The sequence below is a fragment of the Scyliorhinus canicula genome, chromosome 23, assembly GCF_902713615.1.
Source record: "Scyliorhinus canicula chromosome 23, sScyCan1.1, whole genome shotgun sequence".
NCBI classification, from domain to species: domain Eukaryota; kingdom Metazoa; phylum Chordata; class Chondrichthyes; order Carcharhiniformes; family Scyliorhinidae; genus Scyliorhinus; species Scyliorhinus canicula.
The window spans coordinates 15,706,772-15,729,196 of record NC_052168.1 but is presented as its reverse complement, the minus strand read 5'-3'; the positions used below and the strand labels follow the sequence as shown (position 1 = coordinate 15,729,196).

The following is a 22,425-nucleotide window of genomic DNA, read 5'->3' as shown; positions in this document are numbered from 1 at the left end:
AAATATTTGAGAAGGGAAAATTTGCAAAGCCATGGGGAAAGAAAAGCATACCAAGGGTTTGGAAAAACAAACTTTGCATTTCTCTATTGGGGAGTGTTCTGAAATTCTAACTCTGTTTAGTAGAGTATTGGATATTGGGCTTTACTCCAATGCCACAATCTCATCGACTAACGATGACCATTGAGGGTGCAGGAATGATGTGCTTCCATGCCTGCAGTACAGCCCTGCTTAAAAAAACAAAAAAAAACAATCAAAGTTGACATTAATTGGCTAAATTAAAGTATGAAGTTATAAAGTTTATAATGTCTTTATAAAGTTCATCATTTGAAACTGACCACTTGCGCCGTTAATGTAGTTAAAAAGTCAGAATCCTATAATATCTTAACTCCATAATATGAAATAAGATTAACTTATTTTGAATCATGATTAAAATGTTAGTGTTTTGTATTCTGACTATGCTGGAACACGTGTCTGGATGCGGGACACAACCTCTGCCAGTTCAAGCTGCTGCCAGATTTAAATGGCTTGCAGCGGCATGAATTTATAAATTGGGCACTAGTCAGCAGTCCCATGCCCCATTTGTTTAGCTGTAATCCGATCCAGGACGCTGGTTAACTAATTTAAGGATGGTTCTGTTGCTTTGCAGTAGAGAATATGCATTGCTCACTTGCAGGTTTCACTGTACACTGCCTATAATGTTCTTTAATTACTTCTCAGATATGTAGTTTTATTTATTTTTAAGCTGGCAACAATAAACAATGCCCCAATTCTATTTTGAGAAATAACGGTCATTAGCCTTTTAGTTTTGAAGACTGGTAGCATCTGACCTGTCTACTGGGGCATGTTTTGCACAGTAGGCTAAACAGCTGGCTTGTAATGCAGAACAAGGCCAGCAGCGTGGGTTCAATTACCGTACCGGCCTCCCTGAACAGGCGCCGGAATGTGGAGACGAAGGGATTTTCACAGTAACTTCATTGAAGCCTACTTGTGACAATAAGCAATTATTATTATTGCTTACCCTTTCACACGCGCAGCTCAAGCTTGTTTCCTTAGCCATTCAGAAACTCTTCCCTTTCAGTAATTAATTTGTAACATTCAGGATCTAATTATCTGTGCACAAGTTACTTCGCCATGGCTGTAGAAGATATTCAGAGGTTTAAAACTGAAATAGCTTGTTGCACCGCTGTAAGGTGCTGCGTTTGCGCAGCATTACCAAATGCTGCCTTCAAATTCATGATGCTCAATGATTAGGGACTGGCTTGAATGTAAATACAAATAAAACTTTGTCACCGATCTTGGTGTGTGAATAACTGACCACAGCCCGATGGTGTTAATTTGGACAGAACAGAATTTAATCTGGAATTAAGTCAATAGTATCAGTGTAAAATCATAAATATACTCTGACATGCTAGCATTCTAGGTTCTTGCATTGAAGTAGCTAGACCAAAGTGTAAAACGGTGCTGTAAATGATGGTAGTGAGGTGCCATAGGTCTACCATCTAAACCAGATAAACAAAAACAACACAGTAATAGAACACAAGAAACTATTTCCCCATAGAATAGAATGTAACCTCAGCTAAAGTGTTTTTTTAAAAAAAGTGTAGACATGACTGCAGAAGCTGTTACTCAAAATCACCTTTCCATGACCCCTTTTAGATAGGCACTGGAAATCAAACCTGTAGTCAAAACAGATTAGATACCGTATGCCAGTCATTCTCTTAAAGTACAGTGACATTAAGAGATTTGTGACTTTGACATCTGTAAGTACATTTCCCACAATGGGATTCATTTCCCACAAGGGGCTGTTTAGCACAGGGCTAAATCGCTGGCTTTGAAAGCAGACCAAGGCAGGCCAGCAGCACAGTTCAATTCCCATAACAGCCTCCCCAAACAGGCGCCGTAATGTGGTGACTAGGGGCTTTTCACTAACTTCATTTGAAGCCTACTTGTGACAATAAGCGATTTTCATTTCATTTTCATTTCATTTCATTCATGGTTGCCTCCTTTTCTTCATCTGCCTTAAACATTAAGCTTGGAGTTAGCTTTTATGGAATCATAGAATTTACAGTGCAGAAGGAGGCCATTCGGCCCACCGAGTCTACACCAGCCCTTGGAGAGAGCAGCCTACCCAAGTCCACACTCGCCCTATCCCAATAATTCCACCAAACCATTTTGGACTCTTAAGGGCAATTTACCATGGCCAATCCACCTAACCTGCACATCTTTGGACCGTGGAGGAAACCGGAGCACCCGGAGGAAATCCACACAAACGCGGGAAGAACTTGCAGACTCTGCACAGACAGTGACCCAAGTCAGGATTGATCCTGAGACCCTGAAGCTGTGAAGCAAATGTGCTACCGTTCTGCCCTGTGCTATATACCCAGCATTTGCCTCTGGCGGTACGCTCAATTTTGCAGCTGCTGTTGCATTGTCTAGGGCAGGGGTGGGCAAACTACGGCCCGCGGGCCGCATGCCTAAGGTCTTTATGCGGCCCACCATAAAAACAAGTCATTAAAAAACAAAAACAAAATTTAAAAAAAATTTTTTTTTAAGGTTAATGGGGGCGCTGTTGGGTTACTTACTGGTATAGGGTGGATACGTTGACTTGAGTAGGGTGATCATTGCTCGGCACAACATCGAGGGCCGAAGGGCCTGTTCTGTGCTGTACTGTTCTATGTTCTATATGAGGCGCCCAGAATCATAACCTGGTGAAGTAATTATTTTACTTAATATACTATGCGGCCCTTTAAAATTGTGAATTTCTGAATGTGGCCCTTGCACGGAAAAGTTTGCCCACCCCTGGTCTAGGGCCTATCCAACATCAGGATAGAACTTCTTCCAGTTAAACATGGGTGAAACCAAAACCACCCTTTGAGTTCCCACTGGAAGTTCAGAACCTTAACTACTGCCTATATGCAGCTGAAACTGCCTGTAAACACAGTCTTTGCATCCTTCTTGCCCCCCAATCCAATCCAAGCATGTCAGAATCATTTCCAGCTCCAACTATTGGCTTCTATTCCTATTTCACTCCTACTGACCTAGAAACCTCATTCACGCTGGTTGCTACCTGAAAAAGCAACTTTGCTTTCTGCTGAACTCCTGTTGCTGAGTTCCATATAAACAAAATATAAAAAATGCTACCCATAACCCATTCCATATATGCCCGTTCACTTATTTACCTTGTCCTTGCCAATCTCCCGCCCCTGCAAGGGTTTCTCTCTGGCTTACATTTCAACCTCCTGCATCTTTTGTACTTTCCACATTCTGTATATTCCTTTTCCTTGGAATTTACTTTATAAACCCGTGTCTGTTTCAGTGCCTCCAACAGCCTCCTCGATGTCTCTACTCAGCCACACGTTTTCCACCTTGCCTAACTCTACTTTCAGTTCCTTCTTAGTGTATTGTCTTTCAATTTACCATGACACACCTTGTTTTCAACGACGAGTGCAAGTGCAGATGGTTCCTTCTGTTGACAACTCCAGTGTACTGATGACAGTTTTTAAGTGCTTGCACAAATGGCAGCCCAGAGGCACGGAGCAAGGGTAGCACCTCAACTGATGCCTTAGTTGATTATCTTAACTCTGGGAAACTCGTGTGTGTGTGTGTTTTTGCTGCCTCATTGGATTTATTTTTACCCAGTACGCTACTTGAGGAAAGCCCATTCATTACTCTGTATGCATGTAGGTGACCCATTGCGTACAGCTCCTAGCTGCAGTACCCTTTCAGAACATCATTATGTCAGTTTCTGTTCTTCAAGAGTTGTCTTCAATTTACTGCTGCCAGTCAACATAACGGAGGTTTGCCGATCTGGGGAGAAATTGAGATTCTGATTGCTTTGTGTTTTGTTTCAAATAAAAATAGTTAAGGTTAGAGAAAAAGTAAATGCAAATTGAAATGGGTTCATATTCGTAAAAGGAAAATTTAGGAAAGCCATCAGCAAGTCTTTTACGTAAAAGGATCAGTTTGTGGAATGGATTCCCATATAGTAAAGGCAAAAAGACTTTAATAATTTAAGGACTTTCTGATACTGCGCAGATGTTTCTGATCAGCAATAGTAGGGTAAATGACTTCCTTTTATTAGTAATTACCTTTTGCACAGTCTTTAGTGCCAGACTGGACTTTCACATGAACTTTGCCCACAGTTGGTGCTTACAGCACCAAAGGGAATCTATCATGTTCTTGCTGAATTTCTGTAAGAACGACTCAGCTAATCCCACTTCCCTGCCCTTTCCTCATTGCCCTGCATGTTTTTGCATGGAAATGTTTTTCCTCATGTCACCTTTGGTTCTTTTGTTTTCATCTTAAATTTCAGTTTCCCCCTGTCTCGACCCATCATGCATTTGAGCACCTCTATCAAATCTCCTCTCAACCTTTTCCAAGTAGAACAGCTCAGCTCTACAATCTGCCCTCAACTCAAGTGGCCCATCCCTGGGGCGAAATTCTCCGACCCCATGCAGGGTCGGAGAATCGCCCGGAGCCGCCGAGAATCGCACTCCTGCCATGTCCAGAATTCTCCCACCCGCCAGAAGTCGGCGTGCCGCCAATCCCGCCGCCCGCCTCGGAGAATGGCTGGGGCCGGCGGGATGCAACGGATTTATGTGCTGCCATTATTCTCCGGGCCGAAGTCCCGCCGACGTGGCCACGGGTCACGTCGGCGTTAATCAAAGTAGGTATTTAACGGCGTCAACCAGTGCTGATGGTTGACACCGTTCAGCGTGGAGGTGGGTGACAGGCCGGGGAGAGAGAGAGAGAACTGATAAACTGCGAGTGCCAGTGGGTTGGGGGAGAGGGGGAGGGGGGGGGGGGGGGGGGAGAGAGAGAACTGACAAACTGCGAGTGGTGGTGGGGGAAGAGAGAGAACTGACGAAGAGAGAGAGAACTGACAAACTGCGAGTGCTGGGGGGGGGGGGGGGGGGGGGCTCTTTATGTGATGTCTCTCCGGACGGCGTTGATGAAGTCGCCCGATGCGCCACTTCGGCAGTGGGTGAAACCGACGTGAATAGCGTAACGCCGCTGCTGGCCCATTCGACCCGGAGAATACGCGATGTTTCGCGGGGCCCGACGCCAGAGTCATCAGCGCCGTTTTTGGCTGCCGGTCCCGTGCATTGCGACGGACATCGGAGAATTTCGCCCCGGAACCATTTTTGTAAATCGTTTCTGCACCCTCTCTAATGCCTTCATGTTCTTTCTAATGTGTGCTGCCAAAAATTGAACACTATCTAGTTGAGGTCAAAGCAGTTTTTTTCTTTAAAGGTTCACCTTTCTTGCCTTTGCACTCTATGTATGCCTCTGTTTATAAATCTCAAGATCCCAAATGCCTTAACTACTTTCTCAACGTGCCCGGCCACCGTCCAACAATCTATGTACATATACCCACAGTTCCTCTGCTCTTGCACCCCTTTAAGGTGCATCCTTTATTTTATATTGCCCCTCTTTCTACCAAAATGAATCATTGCATTTTATCTGCAACCTGTCCACCCATTCCACAAGCCTATGTCTGCTTGAAGTCTATCACTGTCCTTCACATAGTTCATAATACTTCTACGTTTTGTCATTGTGCTGTGTACACCCAAGTCTAGTCATATTATAGGTCAAGAAAAGCAGTCATCCTGATAGCAATACTCTTTAAGGTCCCTAATCGGCTGTTGCTATTCCTTTGACTATTTGTATGCCTGCTGAGGACTTTTATATGAGCTCGTATTCCTCTCTTTGCTCTTAATTTCTTTTTTTAATCACTTCCCCTCCTGAGCATCGTTATATTCTGCCTGTATTGTCAACCTGACGTCAGTCGTAGCAGAAATGCAAAAGCAAAGTATGTGGATGCTGAAACTCTCAAATAAAAACAAAAAATAATGGAAATACAGGTAAAAACTGGGGGAGGGTGGGGGTGAGTTTCAGGTCAAGCAAATGTTCTGATCAAAAAATCATCTAGACATGAAACATTAACTCTTAACACAATTGTCCCCTGGTCAGCTGAGTATTTTTCCGCATTCTTTTTTGCTAATATATTAAGTCATGTGCCCATTTTCTGCTTCATCTTATACTCTATTTCTTTTGTCATCCAGTGAGCTTTGGCTTTGTATATCCTACATTTCTCCCTCATGGGAATGGACCACAACTGTACACAAACTATCTCCCCTTTAAAGGCAAACTAAGGCAGTTTAATCCATGTCTCTTACTCTTCGGAAACCATTCATGACTTTCGGTATGTAAAATGAATCATTAAACTTTCGAGCAAATCAATTAATTTTGATTCTTCAGCAGTGTCCAATTTAAAACAATTAATGGCCTTTCTGTTCTGAAGGGGCCTAAATGATTAGTGCTTGGCAGTTTTATAATGCAGCCGTTTGCATATTTAGAAACAAGTAAGCACTGGAGCTATAGAATGGTGAGTTTTAGAAGTGGTGCTATTGAGAACGATATTGCAACTGATGGTGTTGTGGCAATTTTTTTCATGGAATCATTGCTAAAACTGTCAGAATAAATAAAATGTTCCAACTAGTTCTCTGGCTTCAGAGGGAAACATCAGCTGTAATATTCAAATGAAGTAATGGGAGAGTGGGGATCATTGCAGCAAATTGTGCAGATCTAATTTGGTCGCCACTTTGAAGTTGTACATTCTGTCCTATTTTTTAATATTTATAGTTAAATAGCAGGACTTGCAGTCATTTAGAAAGTAGTTGGTTCAGGTTTGGAGGTTTCCCTGGAGTTAGGAGAGAGGTGCTACAGCACCATTACTGGTGAGAAGGCATAGTTACAGTGTGACACATTTGTATAGTCAGCTTTCATTATAAATGCTGCCATAGGATCTTGTAATGGAAAACTTGATGCGAAGCTAATAGAAACTTGACAATGGGAAGCAAGGCTCAGCAGATAGGAAATGCACACCGCTGCAGGATTTTTAGTAATTATACTATCACTGCAGTAGCAGAGACAAATTTGAATGTCCTTTTTAGTAAGCAACTGGCAACACTAATCAAATACAGTAAAGAGGCAATTGTAATAAGCAGGATTTCTTTGGATTCTTTTTTTGGGGGGGGGGGAAAGTCACTCTGAAAATGGTAACTCAGTTCGAATTATTTTTTTAATTTAATTTTCTTGTTTGGGTTATGGCGATACTGACAAGGCCTCATTTATTGCGCTAAGAAGGTGGTGGCAGCATAGCGCTTGTTTCTACAACTGAATGTTTCTACAACTGAATGCCTCAACATGTTAGCAAGGCAGTCATGTAATTTGGGGGCTATACCAGACCTGGCAGGGTAGCACAAGTGATTAGCACTGTGGCTTCACAGCGCCAGGGTCCCAGGTTCGATTCCCCGCTGGGTCACTGTCTGTGCGGATTCTGCACGTTGTCCCCGTGTCTGCGTGGGTTTCCTCCGGGTGCTCTGGTTTCCTCCCACAGTCCAAAGACGTGCAGGTTAGGTGGATTGGCCATAATAAATTGCCCTTAGTGTCCAAAAAGGTTAGATGGGGTTATTGGGTTACGGAGATAGGGTGGAAGTGAGGGCTTAAGTGGGTCGGTGCAGACTCGATGGGCCAAATGGCCTTCTTCTGCTCTGTATTTTCTATGTTCAAGTATACTTCTCTAAAAGAAAATCAGTTGGTTTTTTTTCAACAATTTGTCAGCTCAGTTTCGTTTTTACAACTTGCCATGATGGGGTTTGACCTTGCAAGGTATGGTTTGCCGGACAATGCCATAGTCACTTCAGTACTGTAACATGTTTCCATTAACTGGAGTTCATACTCCAAAATGCTCCTATTGTGCACTAGAGCTTTCGGTGCTTAGGCTGTGTGAAAGTCATGTTCCAGGTATGAAATTACTTAGCTGTACTTGTTATTGATGGGCTGAGCCAAAAAAAAGAAACTGCTGATAATGCACAGGGGTCAGGCTGAATCTGTGGAGAACATACAAGTTGAGCATTGTGTACTATGTAACTAATGAGGAATTTGCTACATGCAGGTATTGTGCTGTAGTCTATTACAGGCCATAACTAGGTAGTAGCAAACCATTGAGTAAATTGGCCAACAGTTTACTTGTACTATGACCAGTAAATTAATTTGTGCATTCATCTCCAGTCCTCAATGCAAGTTTAGCATTTTCAATTTTTAAACTCTGGGAAATGCTACCTCCATCTTCAAAAGCTCAAAACATGATAGAATTTTTGAAGTTTATGATGAAAAGTATTTTGTAATTTTATTCCATCCTCAAAATGATGCTTTAATGATTTGTTGCCAGTTTCTTTTAATTGTAAACTCAGAACAAATTATGTATTGTAAGAATTTTTTCACCCCAAATTAATAATGAGTGAGAAGGTGTATATTAGTAAATAATGTGCATGGCCAGTAGAGCAGCACACTCTATCTGTGCTTTCTCAGTGTCCCATGCAATATACTTTCTGGTTCAGTGAACAGAGATAACTCTAGCCCCTCGTGGACTATGGCTACCTACGGATGAATGGAATCTGTGCTCGAATATTGTCCTGAGCAAACATAAAAGGCCTTAATTTCCTACCAAATAATGGCCGCCACAAAACAATCTGTGCATATTAAGTGAAGGAACTTCTTAAGAGTAAAGTTATTGTTGATGTGAATGGTGGTGTGATTTACTAATAATTGAGAGCAAACTACTAATAAAGATTAGTTTTGTGGGGCAGCACGGTGGCACAGTGGGTTAGCCCTGCTGTCTCGCGGCGCCGAGGTCCCAGGTTCGATCCCGGCTCTGGGTCACTGGCCGTGTGGAGTTTGCACATTCTCCCCGTGTTTACGTGGGTTTCACCCCCACAACCCAAAGATGTGCAGGCTAGGTGGATTGGCCACACTAAATTGCCCCTTAATTGGAAAAAATGAATTGGGTACTCAAAAAAATTTTTTTAAGATATTAGTTTTGTGAAATCCTCATGTCACAATTAGTGCAGTGCCATACAATTCTTCCAAAGGAGCATTCATGGACAGGCCAACATCCTTGTACTGTAACATTACACACTTCTTGCCCTATTAATTTCTGTTATCATGAGCTGAGCCAAGCTAAATTTAAAATCTGTCAAAAGTGAAATCTACGAAAAATCTCATGTAATGAAACACAATTAGAACTGTCAAAGGATTGGGATTGGTTCTCTCTCAATTTTCATTCCAGATGAACGGTCTTGGATTGTACCGGATCCCCATTTCTAATTTAAACATTTGTTTGCAAAATAAAACTGAACACACGTTGAACAAGACCATTATTTCAACAGTATTAGTTTGATTTTAACATGTGTGGCCACTTGCAAAGTGTTCCTTTTTGGAGAGGATTTAGAACTTGTTCTATTTCAAATTCGTGCACTTAAAAAGCCACCTTCCATTTGAAGGTTTTGACTGTCTGCCTGCTGATTCATGCTCTGTGGTAATGGGATTGGAGGAAAATCTCATCCTGTCTCACTTCCCATTATTTATTTCTAGCCCTGACTTCATGTTTCAGGCAAAAACAATCTGTAATTTAAGTTGAATGCTCCTTGTGGGCATGACTTGAGGAAGCAGGTATTCCCAACTACCAGTTCAATCCCCAAAAGAAGTTTGTATTGATGGAGTTTTCAAGATTGATTAAACCAATGAGCAAGTTTTCATTTTTCGTTCTAAATTACTGGGCTTCAACAGCCCTGCATGCACAAAAGGAAAAATATATTGCAATAATCAAAAATATTGACTTTTTTAATAAGTTTTGAATCTGTGGGGAATGGGAAGAAAATAAATTCTGTTTCAAACAATATACACCTTCCAATTCATTATTGCTATTATATAACGCCTAGGAGCATCTGTTGTACTTTGTTATTGTTGCTTTTATTCTTCACATAAGAAGTTTCACGCAAATCTGTGGTGTATTTGACAATGAACTGGGCAAGGACTGCTGAATATGATGTGATGCCTAGTACTTTGTAATCTACCACAGTTCAATGTATTTTGTTTTTAAATCTTTGCAAGTTCAATATCATCTATGATTAACACCAATTTGGGGTTATTGCATTTTGTGAAGCTAGAATACTGGCAGAGACTAGTTTAAAAGCAGTGTGATTTTATTGTAAACCTTTTCTTGTCTTTTTTTTTTAATGTTATGTTACTGAAATGAATTCAGCAGGTGGCGCTTGTTTTAAAATGAAGGCAAAGGAACATTGCATTATTATATAGAACATAGAACAGCACAGAACAGGCCCTTTGGCCCTCAATGTTGTGCCGAGCAATGATCACCCTACTCAAGCCCACGTATCCACCCTATACCCGTAACCCAACAACCCCCCCCCCCCCCCCTTAACCTTACTTTTTAGGACACTACGGGCAATTTAGCATGGCCAATCCACCTAACCCGCACATCTTTGGACTGTGGGAGGAAACCGGAGCACCCGGAGGAAACCCACGCACACACGGGGAGGATGTGCAGACTCCGCACAGACAGTGACCCAGCCGGGAATCGAACCTGGGACCCTGGAGCTGTGAAGCATTTATGCTAACCACCATGCTACCGTGCTGCCCTGCATATATAATGCATAGGTTCGAACCATTCACATTTTACATGTGTGACCATGGCGTTATATAATAAATATGGTATTCTTACTGTTTGATGTCGATGTGTTTTTGTGAACAGAAACAGGAGCTTTACAAGCAGATTGGTCGGACTTTGTATGAAACTTTGTGTGAAATATGAGCTGCAACATAATCCTTTACTTTACAGTGAAACTGACTTTCAAAACAAAATATGGATCTTGTTGAACAAATGAGCAAATCTGGAAGGCTGATAACTCTTCAATTATCTCCCTCCTTGCTTGTCTAAATCAGTAACACTTGAAGATTTCTTTCTGCCAATTAACCTTCAATTTTGTGAGAAGAATCAGGTGATGGGGTGAAGTACAAGGCTTTCGTTTGGCTAATCAGCAATGTGAGATTCTTATTGGGTACTGAGGCTTTGTGCTCGACATCCTTCACTGGGTTCAAAATATTCCAAATTGTTTCAAATGAAAATTATCATGAGAGCGTGAAGCCTAAACCAAACACAATGACCAAAAGTGTGTTGTTGAGTAACTCTTACTGTGGAACTGGGGGCCTAGTTGGCTACTGACTCATCTTTGATCAGCATTTGTTCCTCCAGTCTGTTGTAGAGTTTACTGTACACTTTGGTTTTACTGTGACTGCTGTGTTCTATGATCCTCCTTGTGCTTCGACCAGCTCTTTTTGCCTTCTATTGTGTGCGTCCTACTCAATGATAGAATGTGCTTCCATGGGGCCATTTACCCAAAGTCATCAGAGATTCACAAATTCCCCCTTTTTTTCCCCCTACCCTCTGGTAGTAATTTCTAATTTGTCTTGAGCAGTGAATCAGAATAAAGTATTCACTGGCTGAATGCCAGAGTGGATAATTGGGTGAAGCTATTTGATCATCTGCCTGAAAATGGTGTTTCTCAACAAAGTCGTTTTGCATGTTTTCTGACATGCAAAGGCCCACAATTCATTTTGCCTCCTTATTATTTACTTGATCCTTGGTTTCCCATGTATTCTGGATATCATACTTGGCTGTAAGTCATTCACTTTTAGTTGAAACATTGCAGTAAAAAGACTGCAAACTGTGATTTAAAATTACACTGAGCTGACTGACCAGTGGGATTAGGTTACTTGATATGTTTCCTGTAAGTGGCCCCAATGAGAGCTGCCTCGTGTATTGTGTTTAACTGCACTTAAACTCTCAATACTGTCTATATTTAGCTTATCACTTGCACTTTAATCTGCTTTAACCTCTGTCCAGCTAGTTGTACTGTGTGTGGCTGTCACTTCCTGCTTTAACCTTCTCTATCCCGGTGCAGTCTGTCTCCAAACTTGTCCTGCAACCTAGTTAATGCTCTGTGTCATAATTGGCTGCTTTTTCACAATTTTAGAATAAGTGCTGCATATCCGTGATAAACTAAGCCTCACAAGTGTGGTGTTTAATGGTGTTGCGTTATACTGTCATGCTCCATTTCACTCTGCACCCTCTGCATTGATTGTGAACCATCATGCTCCATGTCGACCCAGAGAGCTGAGGCCTGTGTACTGCAATGCTCAGCTGTTGCCTCTTATTTCAGTGATCCTTATTCCGTGTAACTCAAGTCAACTCTAGCCGCATTGGAACGATAAATGGAATTGCAGATATCTCCATTCAAATAAATTAAGTTGTTACCCTGTGTGGACTTTAAAACTAGTTATTTTCAAAGTGCTTAATTGTTCCCTACATGTTGGTTCCGGATGTGCATGACTGACAAACTCCTAATTGCAGCAAATGGTGGAAGCTTGTTTGGAGCTGAATTTACAAGCCAAAACCACTACGAATGCATCAACTTTTCCCTTCTCTATTAATCTTCCTCCCTTCTGCTCATCTCCTTTGCTAATGGTGCTATATTGTTCTGAGATGCAGTTTAATATGAGATCGCTCCTTCGATTATCGAGAGGTTATGAAACTCTGGGCCTCATTGCAGCCCAATCCTATACTCATCCAAGTGTCCACATCCAAATAATTTTCTGTAAGATTTATTGAATAGTGATTGGGAATCTTAAGTGGTTACCCCGACCTCCCCCTCCCCAACTTAGGGCCAGGAAGGGAAGTTTAGCACACGTTCTACAGCTTCCCAGCTGAGGTTCACTAACTCAATACAGATCATGCATCAATTTATTCAGACGTGAACAAAATAAATAGTTCATCAATGAAAAGCAACATTTTAATTTTCCACTTCAACCTATGGAAACTCTTAAATATGCTTCCATAGTATCACTGTTGATTAATTCAGCATCACAAGGGGGCTGCACGGTGGTGCAGTGGTTAGCATTGTGCCTCTTGGCGCCAGGTCAGCTTCTATCCTGGCTCTGGATCACTGTCCATGTGGGCTTTGCACATTCTTCCCATGTTCGCGTGGGTTTCGCCCCCACAACCCAAAGATGTGCAGGGTAGGTGGATTGGGCACACTAAAATTGCTCCTTAATTTGGAAAAGAGTAATTGGGTACTCTTATTTTAAAAATTCAGCATCACATAAGTGATGCAACACAGAAAGCCATTCAGACCATTATGCCAGTGCCCTCCTTGAATAAGCTGTTCAGTTAGTTTTATTTTCCTGTAATTTTTCATTCTAACGAATTTTTCCTTTTCAAATATTTACCCAGTTCCTTTTTGCAAGTTCAGGTTCTTCACTTTTTCAAATACTGCATTCCAGATTGCTGCATTTAAAAGCGAAAAATAATTGCTCGTGTGACACCTCTGGTTCTTGCGCCAATCCCTGTTCTCTACTTACTTCCCCATCTTCCATTAGAAAACAGTTTTTCCTTATGCACCACTATTAATCAGTGATTTGCATGTTTAAATTCTGTTTTACGGTACTGATTTTTAAAATCCACTTAATTATCTAAAACCAGAAGCTGCATGTGCTCCTCTTATTGCTTCTCTTTCTCTCTATACACCCACCACCACCATTATAAAACAGCTGGAGGCTAAGTGAACAGAAGATCAACTAGGGATACTAGTGGATTTTTACCATATAACAACCCGGCCCCTCTCTCTCTCTCAGCAGTTCCTGTCCACCTCAAGGCTTCCCCCTGCTTTTAACGACAATGTTGTTAACGGTCCATGTCGATAGATTCCAGCTATCAACCCACATCCCTCAATGTGTGGCACCACTTGTGAATATTTGGACATGCTGTCTGCTAACTATGGGTGGCTTAGTATTGTGTTATATAATGATCAATTATCATTGATTTGTGCATTTCAACTTCTGTTGCAGACAAGAAAAAACAAATTTAACACTCAAATTATAGAATTTGTATTTTAGCTGGGAGAGTGTGGGGAGCAGGGTGGTGGGTGCTGGTTACTGACTCATGATTTCCCAGGACCTGACTACATCGCAAACTGCATACATGTTCAACATGGTTAAGACTAGATGAGTATGATTTACTAGAGTGAAGTACTATTAAACCATTAGCGCCATTACCACAGACTTTTCCTCGGCCAGTAATCTATTTGAAAATTACACATCTACCACAAGCGTAAATGTTGCATTGAAAGGTGCAAAGTCTGCATAGAATACATACAAAATGTACAACACCTTTGCTTGAGATACAAAACTTGTTGGATGCTTCTGATATACAACCTGGAATTGATGAGCATATTGCGACCTTTTTAGTTCCCCGACCATTACACGGAGTGACTGAATCTTAGTAAACGATTTTAGGGCCCAAAATAGACGCAGATCCACCTGGGCAGAATACACTGCATTGCACTATCCTTCTAAAATATACTTGCATCGAATTTACAGAAGGAGGATTTGCAGAAGGAGGAGGCCATTTGGCCCATCAAGCCGGCGGCTCCTGGAAAGAGCACCCCATTTAAGCCCACACTTCTAACCTATCTGCGTAACCCAGTAATCCCACCTAACCTTTTTGGACACTATAAGGGCAATTTAACATGGCCAATCTACCTAAACTGCACATCTTTGGACTGAGAGGAAACCGGAGCACCCGGAGGAAACCCACGCAGACACAGGGAGAACTTGCAGACTCCACACTGACGGTGACCCAAGCCGGGAATCAAACCTGGAGCTGTGAACCAACTGTGCTAACAATGCAATATTGCATCATCTGATTTAACACCGTGGATGATGCGTTGGTCATTTTCTTTTTTTAAAATCTAGATTAGACATCCATGCAGAGAGCAGTCACACGAGGTGGTTCCCACCAAAAAACTTTGATTTAAGCCCTTTTCGCCGGGTTTTCAGAGGAGATTTGGGGTGGAATTTGGTTAGTTTGATGGGTGAAGAATCCCAGGTCAAATTAATGCTCAAAAAGACAGGCAGCAGGAAAATAAGGAATTGGACTCTGAGGCTTCGCAAACTTTGTCTGTTAAGAAAATGGGGAAACTCTTGCAGCGTTGGTGGCCGCTCCACTAATCGCTGAGATGCTTACAGGCATCCTGGTGGGGGAAGTTCAGAAACTACAGCAGAAGATCTCTGAGGACCACACGAGACCAATTGAGGATATGATGTCCACTATTCAAGCGGCCGTGATAAATGAGCAGGGTGTGGAGCTAAAGGAGTGGTGGTGACCCTTTCGAGGCAAAGTGATCAGATCACCTCCCTGGAAGTGGAGATGGCGCCGGTGGCCAGGAACAGCAAGGCATTAAGGGCTAAGGTGGGCGATTTGGAAAATCACGCCAGAAGGTAGTACCTGAGGGTTGTTGGATTGCTGGAGGGCTTGGAGGGTCCGAATCCAACAAGGTTTATGTTGCAGTTGTTAATCGGGCGTACAGGTTGTTGAGGCCCTGTGCTGGTGAACCACTGCGATCATCATGCGCTTTCACAGTTATCAAGAAAAGGAAAGAGTTCTGCTGTGAGCAAAAAAATCATCCAGACTCCAGATGGGAGGGCCAGGTTATGAAGATCTACTAGGATGTTGGAGTGGAGCTGGCCAAGAAGCGTCCAGCATGCAACAGGGCCACGGCCACATTGTATCAGAACAATGTTCGTTTCGGTGTGGTTTGCCGTGCACTCCTCCGAATGATTTATAGAGAGATTGTTACTTTGAGACTCCAGAAGAAACGGAGGCATTTGTGCTTGGGAGTCCTGTCTTCCAGGGATTATATCAATGGATGATCCGAAGTGATAGCTTTTATTTGGGCGGATAGACCCCATTGTTTCGCAGGATGTTTTTGCAGAGGGAAAGGCAATCGGGGGGCCTTGCATCGCCGTTATTTATTATTGGGTGGTGAACATTGAAACGGTACGGGGGTGGTTTAAGAGTACAGAGTCCATATGGGGACGGATGGTGAGGAGTGCTTGTATAGGTTCTAGTTTGAGGATCTTGATTATGATCCGCTTCAGTTTTCCCTGCATAGTGGACTTCAGGTCCAGTGGTGGTGGTCACTCAGAATATGAAGACAATAGGGCAGCATGGTGGCGCAGAGGGTTAGCCCTGCTGTCTCACGGCGCAGATGTCCCAGGTTCGATCCCGGCTCTGGGTCACTGCCTGTGTGGAGTTTGCACATTCTCCCCGTGTTTGCGTGGGTTTCGCCCCCACAGCCCAAAGATGTGCAGGGTAGGTGGATTAGCTTCAATTTCTCCAAGTTCTCCAGATTAGGTAGATGGGCCTTTGGGTAGGAAAAGTGCAAATGTTACTATTATTTAAGACAGTTGTGAGAAACCAGAAACTGCAGACCGTAAGTTTGACACCAATGCAGGGAAGTTACTGGAATTTCATTGGGAATAAAGGCAGCAAGAATTTGTTCAAGAGCCACTGAACATTTGTCCAAATATGATCTGACCTGACCTGAAACGGAATGGATTCAAAACCTGGAGGTTATAAATATTCATAAATTCAGTCGGGAGTTCTGAAGAAATTATTTCATTCTGTAGTAAGAATGTAGCACGTTATCAGTTGCTGAGTAGTTGAGGCAATACAAGTTATGAGTAAATAAGGGAGAAATAACTAGAGTGATATCCTGATCAGGTTAGATGAAGTAGGGTGGGAGGGGATTGATGTCGAGCATAGCAGTTGGGCAAGGTGGCCTATTTCTATGCTGTACATTTGATGTAAAGGGTAAGTCAGGTCATTACAATCTAGTTGAACTTCTTGATCACTGACTAGGGATGTATCACTGTTGTCGATATGAGCTTACCGAAGGGAGCTGATAAAGTACCACATCAGATTGTGCAGAAATGAGAAAGGGGTGGTAACTTAGATTGGTTATTATTTGGGAAATAGAGTAGGGATAAAAGGAAGATACTTTTACTGGCCGAATCTAATGTGGTATTCCCCAGAGCATCTGTATGGGGACCTCGCCCCTCAAGTGTCCCAACGGTTAGGTGGGGTTACAAACTGGGGGTTGGGCCTAGGGAGGGTGCTCTTGGTTGGTGCAGACTCGATGGACTGAATGGCCTCCTTCTGCACTGTAGGGATTCTATAATCTATGAATAAACATCAACGAGTTAGATGGAGGAATAGTGATTAGTATAAAGAGACCCCACTGTCTTGGAAGCAGTAAGTTATATAGGTGCACAGATAGTTTAAGTCATTAGCCAAAACTGGGACCCAATGGAGTTCAAAGTAGGGAGTGTGAAACCCAATTTTGATCCTAGAAAAAGATGTGTAGAATTTCTATTATAGTGACAAGTTCTGGAAATTGTGAAGAAACAAAGGAATGTGGAGTGTCCAGGTTCACACATCACTTAACAACTTAGTACATTGGTACAAAATGGTAAACATTAAATGCTCATTGGAGACCAACCTCACTGATCTATTGCATTTGCAAATCTTATGCGCATGGAGCCTTGCTGCTTCGATCAGTGATTTTCTTTCCCCACATTGTTTGTACACCCCATATGGGCTGGTTTAGCTCAGTAGGCTAGACTGCTGGTTTGTAATGCAGAACAAGGCCAGCAGCACGCGTTCAATTCCTGTACCAGCTTACCCGAACAGTCGCCGGAATGTGGCGACTAGGGGCTTTTCACAGTAACTTCATACTTGTGACAATAAAAGATTATTATTATTGTACACTCGCATATAACTGGTTTTGCAAATCAGGGGAATACATTTGCTGCTGGACTCTTGGATTATGCATTCTGGCATTTCCCCTGTGCCCGATATGGAGTTAGATGAATTGTTTCATGCTGACAGTCTTATCTGGGACAGGAAAACCATCCCAAGTCTTAACTTTCTGCGCTAAAATGAACTTTATCCAGTTCAGCTGTCTGACTGCCAAACAAGAACAATGGAACAATTCCAGTGTCCCATCCTGTTCAGAGTTAATGATGACCTGTTTTTTAAAGCAGCTGTATTTCTATTCTTGTTATTGGAAGATTAAACTTGGAGATTTAAGTTCAAGATGAGAGGAAGAACAATTAAGTGCATGGAGTTTTGATAGATGCCATTGCCATCCTCAGTCCTACAACTTTAAACATGTCAAAGCCAAGAACAAAGGCTCCAGTTGAAATAAAGGGCAAATGCACAGTATCATTTCTGATAGTAATTTGTATCTCTGTTCTGCAAGTCGCCCCTATGACCCAATCATCTGAGAAATGGACTATTTATGCAACATGCAGAAATCCACAAATTCTATGCTGTACAGTGATTGTAATGGAAGTGTATTTTGGGAAAGCCATAAATGCTGCAGCTAGGCTTTCCTCTTTTCTTGAAAACGTCACCTCCGTCAATCTATGCGTTGTTGTTTCTTTCACTATCTTTCCGTTTATTTTGGTTGTCTCAACACCCAAGTTAGTCATCTCTGCAGCTGGGCGATCAAACGGACCATAGTTTTCTCCGTGCCTTTAATGCCATTGCTGAGGTGATTAGATAGAAAGGGTTCCTGCAGGAACAAAGCACAATTCTCTGACAGCATAAAATTCCCCACCTGGAAGCTAGATGGCAGATTGGTCAACTTTGACCAGTGTGGAATTGGCCTGTTCCTGTGAAATGAACAAGAAATGGATATTAAGATAGTAGTTTTTGTTGACTGTGTGGATTATGTTTCACTCACTAAAACAACTGACAAATAGAATAGAATTGGCATGATTATCCAATCTTAGTACATTCCTGGTAAATTTGTTTAGATGCTTTGTTAAACGTTTGTAATTCCCCTTACTGCTCCCTGTGTGACCAGCAGATACTGTAACCTTTAATTCTTCCAGTTAAATTAACATGAAGATGTCTAGTAATCTATTATTAATAAATAGGCCATGAATCGGGGAATCTGCTGCTGTTCATCCCATTATTTCATTTTTCATTTTCATTTCATTTCATCCCCAAACTATCCTGGGCTGTGCAAAACTCCTGAGAGGTGGATTTCCACTGGGGATCTCCTGCTTGTCCTTTTACCTCCGGTTTCTGTGGCTGTTCTACTGAAGTCCGAGAGGATACTTGGGAGAACCCCATGGAGGAATTCACCTCATGACGTGTGCATGCTTCACTGTTCGTTATCCCTAATTTCCTCAGTTGTTTCTTTGTGAATTCATTTTTTCCTTTTTGGAAATGCTTCTCTGCAACTTGCATTATATGGCACCTTTAACTTGGTAAGATTACCAAACCAGTTTACAGAGGCATTATCAAATAACATTTGACATCAAAACCAGATTAGACTAGAGAAGAGTCTCTTTGAAGGAGGGTCTTAAAGGAGGAGAAGGGGGACAGAGATTTAGGATGGGAATTCTAGAGTTAGGGCCTCGGCAGGTGAAGGCATAGCTACCAATGAGGTAGTTATGGAAATTGAGTTGCCCAAAAAGTCAAAATTGGAAAAGAGCAAAGATTTCAGTGTGGGGGCGGAGTTGCAGGGCCGGAGAACAATACAGGTTGAGAGGCCAAGGAGAGATTTGAAAACCAGGATGACAATTTCGAAACAGAGGTGGTGATGGACCTGGAGCTAATGTCAGTCAGTGGATAGGTGGGGCAATGGATGAACGACACCGTGCGAGTTAGTACAAAGTTTTGGATCTCATTTTTACGGATGGTGTAAGACGGGAGGTTGCCAGGAGAGAATTAGAATCTTCAAGTTTAAGTTATGGATGAGCGATCCAGGCAATGGCTTCGGCCTTCCAATCATTTAATTGGAGGAAATTTCTGCTCATCCAATACTATATGTTGGACGGGCATTGCTTACAAATGAGAGATATTGGTTAGGGTTAAAGAGACTTAGTGGTGAGACAGAACTGGGTGCCGTCAGTATACATTATCTGATCCCAAGTGTTAAAGCAAACCTTTTGGGTTGATTGCCATTGGTTTTAAAGAAATACAATGTGGACCTGCTCCTCCTATTCCGTAAATACAAAAGCATTTACATTTGTTACTTTTGCCTGAGTGGCTGCAGAAAATTACATGTAGGTCTTGTTCGTTTCTGAATCCATTTTAAATCCTAACCGTAATATCTGCCCATTCAAGTCATTGTATAAGATTTCCATGTCACTTTTGATCCACTATTTGAGGGGTCAATGGGGCTTTGACCAACTTCAACAGGAATTTGGGGTGAGGGTTTCTGACGTCGCCTTTGGTTGCAGATGCCAGAACTCCAGGAAGGAGTTGGTGCTCCAGTTCTAATGATTGGGTGATAAATAGGAAAACTGTCCCACTCCCACAACTGCAAACATGCCCCAATGCTCTGCATAATCCTTGATTGCACATCACCATCTTCCTAACAATCAACAGGTAAGACGTGTAGAATTCTAGGCACTCTCAACTGCTAATAGTTAAGAGATTTTTTTTTAAATGATTTGACATAATGTTAATCAATATTAATGAAACAATCACTGGACCTTTAAAATGAACCATTAGAAGATGGTGAGAAGCCACAGCGCAATTCACACCAGTCACAGGTCTGTATGTAGTGAGATGACCAAATGTTGATAATGTAGCCTAACATGACTAGAGGAATGCCATCGCAAAACACGGCAGTTTTTTCTTTCAGAGTGCAAAGACAGGAGGAAGTGGCATGGGAGCTGTCATTGACCTGACGGGTGATGATGAAGATGATGTGTCTGCACAAGGTATGAAACTTTGCAATATTCCTTCTATTTCCTCCCAAAAGCTTCCTGTACTTAGTATGTGTCTTAGTATCTAGTCAATCTGCAAACATCACATGGAATTTCTGTGTATTCCTGGACAACAAGAGGTATGTCTGGATTTGTTGCAGAATATTGTCTCTGGAGGAATAAGTATTTGTCTATTATTTTCTGAAATTACCGTCTCCTTGTAGTTTATTTTTTGGCTCCTGTGTTCAATAAACTGCTCCATAGAAAGCATATCACAGGATTGCATTTTACCTGTTCTCCATTGTGACGATTGGAAGATTGTAGGAACATTGGATTATAAATGTGGGAAATTTAAGGGTTAAAAGCCTGGGGTTAGTGTGGTTTCACTGGGGAAGTCCCTGGAGAGTTAACGATTTGCAGCCTGCTGAGATGCTGTTTTTCATCTTGAGAAGAGATCAGTGCTGGGTGGAGCTCAGGAAGACACCAAGCCATTTTTAAAGCATTAGAAAGCATAGGGGGCAGCAGGGTAGCATGGTGGTTAGCATAAATGCTTCACAGCCCCAGGGTCCCAGGTTCGATTCCCGGCTGGGTCACTGTCTGTGTGGAGTCTGCACGTCCTCCCCCTGTGTGCGTGGGTTTCCTCCGGGTGCTCCGGTTTCCTCCCACAGTCCAAAGATGTGCGGGTTAGGTGGATTGGCCATGCTAAATTGCCCGTAGTGTCCTAATAAATGTAAGGTTAAGGGGGGGGGGGTTGTTGGGTTACGGGTATAGGGTGGATATGTGGGTTTGAGTAGGGTGATCATGGCTCGGCACAACATTGAGGGCCGAAGGGCCTGTTCTGTGCTGTACTGTTCTAGAAGTAGAGTTCTGGGAGAAAACTGAAAGGAAGTAAGCTTTGTTCCAGCAACCTTTGTTTTGCCACTAGAGGGGAGCTTTCTTTCCCAGTAAGATAGTTTAAAAAGTGATGATATTTAGAAGCAGAGCAGTCTCATCTGAAGACCAGTGTCTGGCTGAAACAATCCAGTTGAAAGAGCCGTTTGAAAATATTCAGCCAGAGTCTGAAGAGGTGCAAGTGTAAACTGTTCTTTTTGGGTTTGAAGTTAAAACCAGTTTAATATTGTGATTCATAATAAAGTTTTTTTAAAAAAAATAACCAAGCCCTATTTCTCACGCAATCACTCCTGAAGTAAATCAGTCTTTCCGAACAGCCTAACAAAATTAAATAAATATTGGGGTTTTAGTCTAGTATCCTAGCCACTGTTGGGCTCTGGTCTGGGATCATCTGGATTCTGCCATCTAATTCCTTGTTAGTCTTGGGGTTATAGAACTTGAAGATGGCGAGTGTGTGTGTAACAATTGCATTCTTTCAGGGTTTGTAATTTAAATAGAGAGTAACTGGAGATGGCGCTTTCAGTTGCGACAATTTTCCTGTGTGTGGAAGCGATTACTCAATGTACAAAGGGAGACTAAAGCAAAACCTTTGGGATTGGCAAAGAATCTGCAGTTAACCTTATCTAAAGGAGTGAGGAAGGTGGAGATAGTACAAGTCATAGCTCATTATTTAAACTTCCCAGAGACATAGCCTGAATCATCAGAATGATCTAGAATTCAATTACAAATGAAACAATTAGAAATGCAAGAAAAGGAGAGATTGGCAATGGCAGAAGCAAAGGGAAAAAAGGGGATAGAACAGGGAAAAGAGAGGGCTTTTCAAGAGGAAATGGAAACATAGAAGATTGAGGTGGAAATGGAAATTAGCAAAGGGATAAAGAAAGAGAATTTGAACTTTGGAAACTGGCACTGCAAAGAGAACATCAACTTGAAAGGTTGGAGTTAAAGGCAAGAGCTGAGGAAGGTCTAGAGGAAGAAGTAATACTTCCTCGTCAAAAGCTTAGGGATATGCTTACACTTTTTTTAATTGAGAGTACCCAATTA

At 42.1% G+C, this 22,425-nt stretch overlaps 1 protein-coding gene across 8 annotated transcripts in view; it reads left to right on the top strand.

Annotated features, from left to right (window-relative positions):
- The window catches only part of LOC119956569 (activating transcription factor 7-interacting protein 1-like), a 204,871-nt gene that overhangs the window by 163,682 nt on the left and 18,764 nt on the right, over nt 1-22,425 (top strand). For all 8 annotated transcript variants that reach the window (XM_038783877.1, XM_038783876.1, XM_038783880.1 and 5 more), the window contains one exon: nt 20,427-20,505. In XM_038783877.1, the coding sequence (XP_038639805.1) occupies nt 20,427-20,505 (79 nt within the window). The remainder of the gene's footprint in view (nt 1-20,426; nt 20,506-22,425) is intronic.